Source organism: Scyliorhinus canicula, chromosome 15 (genome assembly GCF_902713615.1).
Source record: "Scyliorhinus canicula chromosome 15, sScyCan1.1, whole genome shotgun sequence".
NCBI lineage: Eukaryota > Metazoa > Chordata > Chondrichthyes > Carcharhiniformes > Scyliorhinidae > Scyliorhinus > Scyliorhinus canicula.
The window spans coordinates 10,449,264-10,461,894 of NC_052160.1; the positions used below are offsets into that span (position 1 = coordinate 10,449,264).

The 12,631-nt window shown below is 45.0% G+C and overlaps 1 protein-coding gene across 6 annotated transcripts in view; it reads right to left on the reverse strand.

Moving 5' to 3' along the window:
• The window catches only part of clec16a (C-type lectin domain containing 16A), a 303,082-nt gene that overhangs the window by 179,244 nt on the left and 111,207 nt on the right, over positions 1-12,631 (reverse strand). For all 6 annotated transcript variants that reach the window (XM_038820933.1, XM_038820930.1, XM_038820934.1 and 3 more), the window contains 3 exons: positions 7,019-7,145; positions 2,486-2,586; positions 1,754-1,876 (listed from right to left, as the gene is read on the reverse strand). In XM_038820933.1, coding sequence (XP_038676861.1) covers positions 1,754-1,876; positions 2,486-2,586; positions 7,019-7,145 — 351 coding nt within the window. The remainder of the gene's footprint in view (positions 1-1,753; positions 1,877-2,485; positions 2,587-7,018; positions 7,146-12,631) is intronic.

Sequence of the window (12,631 nt, forward strand, 5' to 3'; positions counted from 1 at the left end):
TGGTTTGATACATTCTGATGACATCAAAAATGGTCCATGAATCAAAAGTTTTTTGTTTTGGCATTAAACTGACAATCTTACTCATTGCTCATTAGTGAGACCATTTGTATGGTCTTGTTCTGCAGGTCTAAAAATGTAGCACATAGGAAAATGGCACGCCTTTGCCCAATATTGGGATTGGTCAGAGTGGAAACACCCATAATCTACATACGGATGTACAAATTAGCGCAGCATAGGCAATTCAGCTGCTGAAGGTTGTTCTACCACTGAATAAGATCATGGCTGATCTAATTTGTGTCCTCTATCTTCCTCTATACCCTTTGACTCCCTGGTTGGTCAAGAATCTATCTAACTGAGCCTTAAAATATACCCAATGACTCGGCCTCCACCATTCTCTGGGGGAATAGAATTCCACAGACTAAATACCCTCAGAGAGAAAACAATTCTCCTCACCTTCGTCCTAAATGGGTGACCCCTTATTTTTTAAATGTGTCCTGTGGTTTTAGACCCTTCCATCAGGGGACACATCCTTTCAGGATCCTATCCAAGTCTCCTCAGAATCCTATATGCGGAATTTTCCACTCCCGGGAAAAATTGGGAGGGCCGTCGTGAACTCGGCCGAGTTTCACGACAGCCTCGGAGGCCGCTCCTCGCCCCTATTCTCCTCTCCCGGCGGGGCTAGGAGCAGCGCTCCGTAACTCTCGGCTGCGGGGGCATCGCGCCGCGAATGACGCAGCCGGCGCGCCTAATGATGTCAGGCGCGCATGCGCAGGTTGGCCAGCTCCAACACACGCATGCGCGACTGACGTCATGACGCTGACAGCTTGAACCCGCGCATGCGCGGTGGCCGTCTTTCCCCACAGCCGCCCCGCAAGATGTGGCGGCTTGATCTTGCGGGGCGGCGGAGGGGAAATAGTGCGTCCGATTGAGACGCCAGCCCGACGATCACTGGGCACCAATCGCGGGCCTGTCCCCTCCCGAGCAGTCGTGGTGCTCATTCCCCACCAGGCCCCCTACAAGCCCCAAACGGGCATCTCCACACCCGTTTCACGACGGCAGCGACCAGGTGTGAAACGGTTGCGAATGGCAGGCCGCTTGGCCGTGAAAAACGGCAAGCGCCGACTCTGACGAGCCCCGGGGGGAGAATCGCGGGGGGCGCGTGAAATTTGTCGGGGGGCCCTCCCGTGATTCTCCCACACGGTGTGGGGAGTGGAGAATCGCGCCCTATCTTTCAATAAGATCACTGCTCATTCTTCATTCAGGCCCAATCTGTCCTTGCAACACAATCCCTTCATCCCAGGAATCAGCTGGGTGAACCTTCGCTGAATTTCTTATAATGGAATTGTATCGTTTCTTAAATAAGGAGATCAAAAAAACTGTACACAATTTTCGGAACATGGTCTCTCGTAAACACAATGTAAAACTGCAACAAAACTTCCCTACTTTTGTATTCTATTCCCCTTGTAATAAATTACAGCATTTAATTTGCCCACTTAACCTTTTGCTGTCCCTGCATGCTAATGTTTTGTGATTCATGTACCAGGAGACCCAGATTCCTCTGAATCACTGAAATCTCACTCCATTTATCATGCTTCCCGTCAAGCTGGCACGTTCACATTTTCCCCACATTGCAACCCATTTGCCAAATTATTGCCCACGTCCTTAACCTACCTTTTTCCCTTTGCAGGTTCATTCTACCGATAACAGATAATCGTACAAAAATAAGTAGTTACTTATTAGGAATATTTCTTACCAGCCTGTGTCGCCTGGTTCATTATCTTTATTAGCCTTTCTGCCAGTACATGGCTGTATGAGTTCTTCTCCTCAGCTTGCTCTGGAGGAACTTGGATCTTTTCCAACAGGTCTGGGTCTATACCTGAATGAGATTAAATTAGAAAAAGTACTTTGAACCATTACACATCCTGATTGTCCTTATGTGACATGGCAGGCACCAAACTGGAAGTGCATGTTCGCTTCCTGCCCATCATTTCTGGGCCTTTTGAGACAGCATAGCACCTGAAGACAAATACTAAAAGGCTCAATTTAACTACCATGAGGGTCACTGACTCTCAAGTAACTACACCATACAATCTCTTGGGCTTACACGTGCAAATCCACAACCTGAGATTTGAATCTAATTCCACCCACCCAATGAGGAAAATTAACCGTCCTCAGCCCTTATAATTTCAGCAATTAGGAAATAATTTCACAACAGTTTCCAACCACATTGATCAAAGCAATTCCCAGGTAATAGCAGAAACACCATTACATTTCTGAATAAAAATGGAGGACCTGAAGGAAGGGACTCTTTGCAGCAGTCATTGAGGAGCAACCATTTGGGTCGGTGAACCTGTCTTACCTGAAAGAAATAACTCCATCATCAAGAAGTAGGAGGACGACAAACAACGAATACACCAAATTCTGAAGCACAGAAGACGATATCAAGTTTAATCAACTCAAAACCAAAATGTTAATGAAGACTAACCTTTATTGTGAGACATTGCAAAAAGGAGGCATAAAACGAACAGTGCATAATAATCCTCTTCAGAGCATTCCACAGCATTGTAAACCATATCTAGAAATGGTCTGTAAAAGTTGAGAATGGAGAAAAATAAGCAAAAGCAAAGTGTGTCATAAATTCAATCAGGACTGGAAGCATACCGAACATAATACATAGAAGTGTTATTGTATAGTTTGTTGAGTAGCTAATTGATTCGGGCACATTGTCATGCTAAAAGTATAAAGCTGCGTGTAAGTTTGTAAATGTTAAAAGGATTTATAAAACTTTGTTTATTTCACATTATTATCGCCCCGCGAATAAAGTCTAATGAAAATTAAACAGAAAGGAAACAATCAATTTTCGTCCCTCCGTGGAGATTTGTCACGTTAGGCGTGACAAAGGGTGATGAATTCTGACCACCTTAACAGTCTTGGGAAAGCACGCCACTATCAACTGAATTTATCCAGCATATTGTGATTTGATCTAATCCACGTCTGTGGAGGGAACAGGCATGCTCACTGATCTGAGGAATGTTTCCAAGATTTCCTGTTCTTCATTCAGATTTCCAACATTTAAAAACATTTTGCTTTTTATTTCTACCGTGTGGACAAGCAAAGTATCCGGCAGACTTAAAAACTGGTGTATGTTGCAAAGTGTATGTTTTTCATTATAATGGAACTTTGAACAAGAAATGTTCACCTAGCCTTCGTTTCTCTTTCACGTTCCTCCGCTTCATTATTTTATACGTTACACTTATTCAAATAATACTTCATTGTTAAATATTTCATAATTCTGGGCAGCACGGTAGCATTGTGGATAGCACAATGGCTTCACAGCTCCAGGGTCCCAGGTTCGATTCCGGCTTGGGTCACTGTCTGTGCGGAGTCTGCACATCCTCCCAGTGTGTGCGTGGGTTTCCTCCGGGTGCTCCGGTTTCCTCCCACAGTCCAAAGATGTGCAGGTTAGGTGGATTGGCCATGATAAATTGCCCTTAGTGTTAGGTGGGGTTACTGGGTTATTGGGATAGGGTGGAGGTGTTGACCTTGGGTAGGGTGCTCTTTCCAAGAGCCAGTGCAGACTCGATGGGCCGAATGGCCTCCTTCTGCACTGTTAATTCTATCTATGATTCAGTAGCTTTGAATTATTGAGAACCAAATAATGTTATGCATATTAATGAGATTGCTATAAACACAGCTGATGAACAAACAGGTGCATATTGGAATTTTTGGAAAATGTAGTGAGCTCCGCCTAAATTTCAATTATAGATTAAATGCATAAACAATTTAGATCCGTTCTAAGCAAAAAGTTAATGAATAGCCATATAAAAGGTATGATTTAATAATTTAGATGTGTGATAGTCTAATCAAGTATACCAGTGGTGTATTATTAATATATGGAGCTGGATTCCCCATTTGGGAGACTAAGTGTTACTGCCAGAAATGCATAGCGAGCAATTTGTATTCCCTTTGGGGGTGCTATTTCTTCGTGGTGTATTATTGATATAGAGCTGGATTCTCCGTTTGGGAGGCTAAATGTTCCCGCTGGAACGGAATGGTGTGCAATCCGCGTTCCAGTTTTGGGGGGGGGAGAAAGAGAGAGAGCGAGCAAGAGAGAGTTTGTTCCATGATTCAGGATATGCAAATAGGCCAGCACTCTGCCAGCATGAATTAGAAGCAATTCCGAACCCCGCTGGTGGCGTAACTGCTGGGGCCGGAATTCTTGCTAAAGAGCCTGACAAGCTGGAGCTGCTTAGAAGCGCTCCACTTGAGGAATTGAACAACCGAATGTGATACAAAATGGGATAATTAGTTAGGATAACGTAGAGGATAGACCCGGGTATAGGAGCCGGAGAGTAGGGTAATGAGTTTATCAGGGACTGAACAAAGGAACTGAGCAAAGCATGGCCAGGAAGGGGGAGGGGCAGTTGCTAGGACGAGAATGCTGAGTGAAAGGCCCCCCCCCCCCCCTCCCCCCAAGGGCTGAAGAATGTGAAGTGAGCCAATCAAGGTATATGGCTAGGTCAAGAAGTGTATAGGGATAGCCTATGGGTATCTTGCATTCATTACTGTTGCCTTATTTGGTCGTATGTATGTGAAACTTGATGCAACTTGAATGTATCTGTACAGAAATGCTTTGTGCTTTTTGCTCACTCGCTGTTGAAGATTCAGGAGACAATGGTTCTGTCCTGTGCTTTTAATCGAGCAACAAGTCTTTCCCCACTACTCGCCCAGGCAGCACCCCACCCTCAGCAAGCCTGACAACTTGAGAGTTTTTTCTTTTAAACCCTCAACAGCCATGGCGCCCAAGGCCCGCTTGTATATACTTGCACCAATTTGCCTCCTCGTGACTTCTGCCTGAGAGGAGTGGAGTAACACGCAGAGGTTGAGCATGCAGTGTCCAACCCGCATGCTTTAAATACATGCAAATGGCAGTTTTGCATGGGCCCACTGGCACAGGTTACAAACTTAACTAACGCCACCGAAGCATGGCGTCGGAATCGGCGCAGAGTGCCAATTGAGATTTTTCCATTGCGTGCCATTCTCCGTTCGATTGCAATTCTTGCTGCTCGTGGCAGGGAGCAGAGCAGTCGGCCTATGATTGCTAATCACTGTACTGTTAGCCATTTTACTGTGATCTAACATGCGTTATTTCTCCATTGCCGCACTAGGAATTTACATTTTAAAAATTCTTCTGCAAACTTTAAACTACTTTTCAACTAAGTGCTCCAATTAAACATATAAATTTGCCTTATGGACCAGAGGGACAAGGGACATTTGACTCTATCCACAATCCTCGGCATCATTAACGTCGCCCATTTCCCACACTAACATCTGCCAAATACAACCTTACCTCAACTATTCAGAAACCCTCAACCTGCCTTTGTTGTCTATTCCAATGCATTCATGGCTGGCTTTCCATCTTCACCCGTCTAATCGACAAGCCAGAATTCTGCTACCAAGTCCTGTACTCACTGATTTACACTGGCTCCTGGATAAGCAACACCTCAATTTTAAAATGCGCATCTTTATTTTTAAATCCCTCAATGATCTTGCTCTTTGCTAAATCTGTAATTGCCTCTGGCTCTGCAGTAGCTCTTTGCTAAATCTGTAATCACCTCTGGCCCTGTAATAGCTCTTTGCTAAATCTGTAATCTCCTCTGGCCCTGTAATAGCTCTTTGCTAAATCTGTAATCTCCTCTGGCCCTGTAATAGCTCTTTGCTAAATCTGTAATCTCCTCTGGCCCTGTAATAGCTCTTTGCTAAATCTGTAATCTCCTCTGGCCCTGTAATAGCTCTTTGCTAAATCTGTAATCTCCTCTGGCCCTGTAATAGCTCTTTGCTAAATCTGTAATCTCCTCTGGCCCTGTAATAGCTCTTTGCTAAATCTGTAATCTCCTCTGGCCCTGTAATAGCTCTTTGCTAAATCTGTAATCTCCTCTGGCCCTGTAATAGCTCTTTGCTAAATCTGTAATCACCTCTGGCCCTGTAATAGCTCTTTGCTAAATCTGTAATCTCCTCTGGCCCTGTAATAGCTCTTTGCTAAATCTGTAATCTCCTCTGGCCCTGTAATAGCTCTTTGCTAAATCTGTAATCACCTCTGGCCCTGTAATAGCTCTTTGCTAAATCTGTAATCTCCTCTGGCCCTGTAATAGCTCTTTGCTAAATCTGTAATCTCCTCTGGCCCTGTAATAGCTCTTTGCTAAATCTGTAATCTCCTCTGGCCCTGTAATAGCTCTTTGCTAAATCTGTAATCTCCTCTGGCCCTGTAATAGCTCTTTGCTAAATCTGTAATCTCCTCTGGCCCTGTAATAGCTCTTTGCTAAATCTGTAATCTCCTCTGGCCCTGTAATAGCTCTTTGTTAAATCTGTAATCTCCTCTGGCCCTGTAATAGCTCTTTGCTAAATCTGTAATCTCCTCTGGCCCTGTAATAGCTCTTTGCTAAATCTGTAATCTCCTCTGGCCCTGTAATAGCTCTTTGCTAAATCTGTAATCTCCTCTGGCCCTGTAATACTTCAGAGATATCTGCGCTCCTCCAATTCTGGTTTCTTGAGCACTCCCCCGTTTTAAACATTCACGCCTTCATTTATCAAGATGGTTGACTCTGGAATTTCCTCTCAAACAATAACTCTTCACCTGAGTTTCCTCCATTAAGACACTCAACATGCCATTTTGACCAAGATTTTGTTCATCTGCCCTAATGTGACTTGGTGCCAAATATCGTTTGATAATGCACTTGGGATACTTTACTATGAGAAAGTTGCAGGGCTGGGCTAATAACCAAAACTGCTTCAGTTTAAATTTTAAAAGTGTATTTTAAAATATCCTGAACAGCACATCGGAGTATTGAATGGAGAAAGAAATACGAAGGTTGGCAAGATTGGGTGTCTCAAAGGAAATACAACGTTTTTGTTGAAAAAGCCGGCACCCCAACATTTTTTACTTGCTGTGGTGACATTTCCTGCCTTTTAATCCGAAAAATCCTGAATGTCACTTCAGGAAATGCAAACTTAAGCGTACCTTCTTTTTGGACTGTCTACCCTGGAGGCTGCAGCTGTTTTCTCTTCATCAGTGGTATTTTGTTCAGTCAAGCCTACGTTCTGAGCACCTGATATTTTGCACCGTTCCATAATAACCATCTCAATTTCTTAAAACAAGAGAAAAAATAACTTTAAACTTGAGGCTAATTACTTTGTGCCCAAAATTTCAGTTACAAAAAAAAAACAATCGTGATTTATTTGGTCCCAATAAATTTTTCTAATTTTCAGTATTAAAGATGAAAAAATCCTCATTTTGAAGTACAGCTTATTAAAAAAATTGAAAATTGACAGCAATGCATTGAAAGGAGCTGTGGTAACAAATTGATTGTGAAAGCTCAGCTTTAGTACTCATTAAGCACTCCTGGCAATGAAACATTTATGAAAGAATGGATTTTTATTTGAACTTTATAGGTTTTAAATATTTGGAGACCAAGCAATTTAAAGGTATTCTTCGCCACTACAAGTCTTCAGGGAATTTCTCAAATACATTGTTTCATTACAAAGTACTTATGAGAATGTGAGCCAAGAGGTGTGTTCCATAGATGGTTTATTGATTAACCATGTAGACTGCAGTGTACAAATTCTTTGAAGAAGTTCTGTTTTAAGAATTTTCCAACGGCCAAGTAGAAGATTCATTTTGCATCACTATGAAGCAGATTCAACTTTGCAGTAGAATTTATTTTTAAATAAAAGTTCCAACCATGACATGATCAAATTTGCTGATAAAGAACATGGTTGTCACACAATGGAAGAACCTGGACCTCACCGAGGCCGAACACCAATTCGCCTGGTGACTTTTATTGAGACCGCAACATAAATAACCAACATCAAACTGTCAATTGCCACACTAAGACGAATTAGATTTCGGTCTGTCATGTGTTCCGAGGTACAGTGAAAAGTATTGTTCTGCATACAGTCCAGTCAGATCGTACCATAATGAAACACACAGGACATATGATAGATACACAATGTAAATACATAGACATCGGGTGAAGCATACGGACTGTAATGCTACTCAGCAGAGAAGCTGCGTGGAGATATCAGTTCAGTCCATTGTTGAGATCAGTTCAGTCCATAAGGTGTCATTCAGGAGCCTGGTAGCAGCAGAACAAAGAACAAAGAAAATTACAGCACAGGAACAGGCCCATCGGCCCTCCCAGCCTGCGCCAATCCAGATTCTTTATCTAAACCGGTCTCCTATTTTCCAAGGTCTACTTCCCTCTGTTCCCGCCCGTTCATATAACTGTCTAGATGCCTCTTAAATGATGCTATCGTGCCCACCTCTACCACCTCCGCTGCTAAAGCAGGGAAGAAGTTGTTTTTGAATGTTAGCGCATGTTCTCAGACTTTTGTATCTTCTGCCTGAGGGAAGAGGTTGGAAGAGAGAATACCCCAGATGGGTGGGGTCTTTGATTACGCTGTCTGTTTTCCCAAGGCAGCGTGAGGTGTAGACAGAGTCAATGGATGGGAGGCAGGTTCGCACCATGAACTGGGCTGTGTTCACGACTCTCGTAGTTTCTTATGGTCTTGAGCCAAGCAGTTGCCATACCAGGCTGTGATGCAGCAAGATAGGATGCTTTTTATGGTGCATCTGTAAAAACTGGTAAGAGTCAATACGGACTTGCCGAATCCCAAGGAAGTATAGGCGTTGTTGTGCTTTCTTGGTCACAGCACTGACATGAGTAGACCAGGACTGTTTGTTGATGTGCACACCTAGGAATTTGAAGCTGTCAACCACCTCCACCTTGGCACTATTGATGCAGACAGGGGTGTGTACGACACTTCGCTGCCAGAGGTCGATGACCAGCTCCTTAGGTTTGCTGACTGAGTGAGAGATTGTAGGCATTTCACCATGCCACGAGGTTCTCTATCTCCCTCATGTACTCGGAATTATCTCTGTTTGAGATCCGACCCACTCCGGTAGTGTCATCAGCAAACTTGTAGATAGAGTTGGAGCCGGATTTTGCCACACATTCGTGTATATGGAATATAGTAGGGAGTTGTATAAGCAGCCTTGCGGGGCCCCGGTATGGAGGACTATTGTGGAGGAGGTGTCGTTGCTTATCCCTACTGATTGTGCCCATTATGCTGTTTAAGCCTTGCCAACGAGTCCGTGTCGGTAGTCTGTGACTCTAGCTTAGTCTGGTATTGTCTCTTGGCTTCCCTGATGGCTTTGCGGAGGTCGTACCTAGATTTCTTGTATAGATCAGTGTTGCCTATCTTGAACGCCTCAGACCTGGACTTCAGTAGGGAGTGAATCTCCCAATTAAACCATGGTTTCCGAGTTGGGGAACACGGGCAGCACAGTAGCACAAGTGGATAGCACTGTGGCTTCACAGCGCCAGGGTCCCAGGTTCAATTCCCCACTGGGTCACTGTCTGTGCGGAGTCTGCACGTTCTCCCCGTGTCTGCGTGGGTTTCCTCCGGGTGCTCCGGTTTCCTCCCACAGTCCAAAGACGTGCAGGTTAGGTGGATTGGCCATGATAAATTGCCCATAGTGTCCAAAAAAGGTTAGGGGGGGTTATTGGATTACGGGGATAGGGTGGAAGTGAGGGCTTAAATGTGGGTCGGTGCAGACTCGATGGGCTGAATGGCTTCCTTCTGCACTGCACGTTCTATGTTGGCTATGTACTACCTTCTTTGGCAGACAATCTTCTACACTTACAGATGAAGTCCATGATGGTGATGGCATACTCGTTTAGGTTGGCCACTGAGTTCTTGAATATGGACCACTGACTATAAGCAGTCGCGTAGGAGCTCTTCTGTTGTCTCGGACCAGCACAGCACTACCCTATTAACCAGGTTCGCCTGCTTAAGTTTCTGCTTATATGCCAGGAGAAGGAGCACCGTCTTGTGGTCCGATTTTACGAAGTGGGATATCAAGAAACAGTTCAAGGCACTGGATACTAGGCCCTGACAATATTCCGGCAATAGCTCTGAAGACTTGCTGTGCCTCTAGCCAAGCTTTTCCAGTATAGCTACAACACTGGCATCTACCCAGCATTGTGGAAAGATTGCCCAGGAAATATCCAATCTGACCAATTACCGCCTCATCAGTCTACTCTCAATCATCAGTAAAAAGTGACGGTGGGGGTCATCAACAATGCCATCAAGAGACACTTACTTAACAATATACTGCTCACTGCCGCTCAGTTTGGGTTTGGCCAGGGTCACTCAGCTCCTGATCTCATTACAGTTCTGGTTCAAAAATGGACTAAAGAGCTGAATTCCAGAGATGGGTGAGAGTGATTGCCCTCGACATCAAGGCAGCATTTGATCGAGTGTAGCATCAAGGAGCCCTAGCTAAACTGGACTCAATGGCAATCAGGCAAAAAAGAACTCTGCTGGATGTAGTTATATCGAGCACCAAGGAAGATGGATTTGCTTGTTGGAGGTCAGTCATCTCAGCCCTGGGACATCACTGCAAGAGTTCCTCAGGATAGTGTCCTAGGCCCAACCATCTTCAGCTATTTCATCAATGACCTTCCTGTAACATTGTGCAATCATCAGCAAACATCCCCATGTTTGACCGTGTTCAGCACCATTCACGTCTCTGAAGCAGTCCACATGCCAATGCAGCAAGACTTGGACAATATTCAGGCTTGGGCTGACAAGTAACATTCGTGCCACACAAGTGCCAGGCAATGACCATCTCCAATAAGAGAGAATCAAACCATCGCCCTGGACATTCAATGGCATTACCATCACTGAATCTATCAACATTCTGGGGGCTTACCATTGAACAGGACTAGGCATTTAAATACTGTGGCTGCAAGAGCAGGTCAGTGGCTCGGAATCCTGCGGTGAGTAACTCACTTATTGACTTCCCAAAGCCTATTCACCATCTACAACGCACAAGTATGATGTAATATTCCCCCACTTGGCTGCATGAGTACAGCTCCAACAACACTCAAAAAGCTCAACACAATTCAAGACAAAGCAACCCGCTTGATTGCCATCCCATCCACAAACACTCAAACCCTCCACAACCAAAGCACAGTGTCCGCCATGGGTACTATCTGCGAGATGCACCGCAGGAACTCAAACCCTTCTTTGAGTGGGGCGGTTAGCACTGCTGCCTCACAGCTCCAGAGACGCAGGTTCAATTCTGGCCTCAGGTGAATGTCTGTGTGGAGTTTATGTTTTCTCCCAGTGTCTGCATGGGTTTTCTCCGGGTGCTCCAGTTTCCTCTCAGTCCAAAGTTGTGCAGGTGAGGTGGATTGGCCATGCTATATTGCCCCTTAGTGTCCAAAAGATTAGGTGGGGTTACTAGGTGGAGGCATACGTTTAAGTAGGGTGCTCTTTCCAAGGGCTGTGCAGACTCGATGGGCCAAATGGCCTCCTTCTGCACTGTAAATTCTATGACTCTAACCCATGACCACTACCATCTATATAGGGCAGCAGTTACATGGGAACAGCACCACCTGGAGGTTCACCTCCATGTCACATACCACCCTGAGTTGGAAATATATCGCCGGTCCTTCACTGTCGCTGGGTCAATATCCTGGAACTCCCCTCCCTATCAGCACTGCTCGTGTACCTACACCTCAGGGACTGCAGCGGTTCAAGAAGATAACGCACTACCACCTTCTCATGGGCAAATTAGGGATGGGCAACAAATGCCGGCCTAGCCAGTGAAGCCCACATTCAGTAAACATGAGTTTTTTATAAAGTAATCTTTATTGTCACAATTAGGCTTACATTAAAACTGCAATGAAGTTACTGTGAAAACCCCCTAGTCACCACATTCCGGCACCTGTTCGGGTACACAGAGGGAGAATTAAGAATGTCCAAATTACCGTTAGCGCGTCTTTCGGGACTTGTGAGAGGAAACCAGAGCAAACTGAGGAAACCCACGCAGACAGGGGAGAACGTGCAGACTCCGCAGACAGTGACCCAAGCCGGGAATCGAACCTGGGACCCCTGGCGCTGTGAAGCAAGTGCTAACCACTCATCCGCAAACACCCCACTTCTGAAGTTTAAAAAAAAATTTAGAGTATCCAATAATTTTATGTCCAATTAAGGGCCAATCCACTTAACTTGCACATCTTTGGGTTGTGGGGGTGAAACCCACACAGACACGGGGAGAATGTGCAAACTCCACACGGACTGTGACTCAGGGCCGGAATTCAAACCCGGGGTACTCAGCGCCGCAGTCCCAGTGCTAACCGCGGCACTACCGGCACATCCCCACTTCTGAAGCTATGATGGAATGTCATGGATGAAACAGAAGATGATTAGACCAAGGCTACTATCCTGAGGAACTCTCACGGCAATGTCCCAGGTCTGAGATGACTGACCTCCAATAACCACAAGCATCTTCCTTTGGCCGAGGTTACGACTCCAACAAGTGGAGGAGATTCCCCTATTTCCAACAGTCTTCAATCTTGTTCGGGTTTTTTTAATGCCAAAATTGGTCAAATGCATCATTCTCATCACCCCTCTTGATTAAAACTCTTTTGGCCATGTTTAGACCAAGGTTTTAATGAGGTTAGGAGGCAAGTGGCCCTGTTGGAAGCGAAACTGATTGCTGAGTAAGTGCCACTTCTTAGCACTGTTGCCGAGACTCTCCATCACTTTGCTGATGATTGAG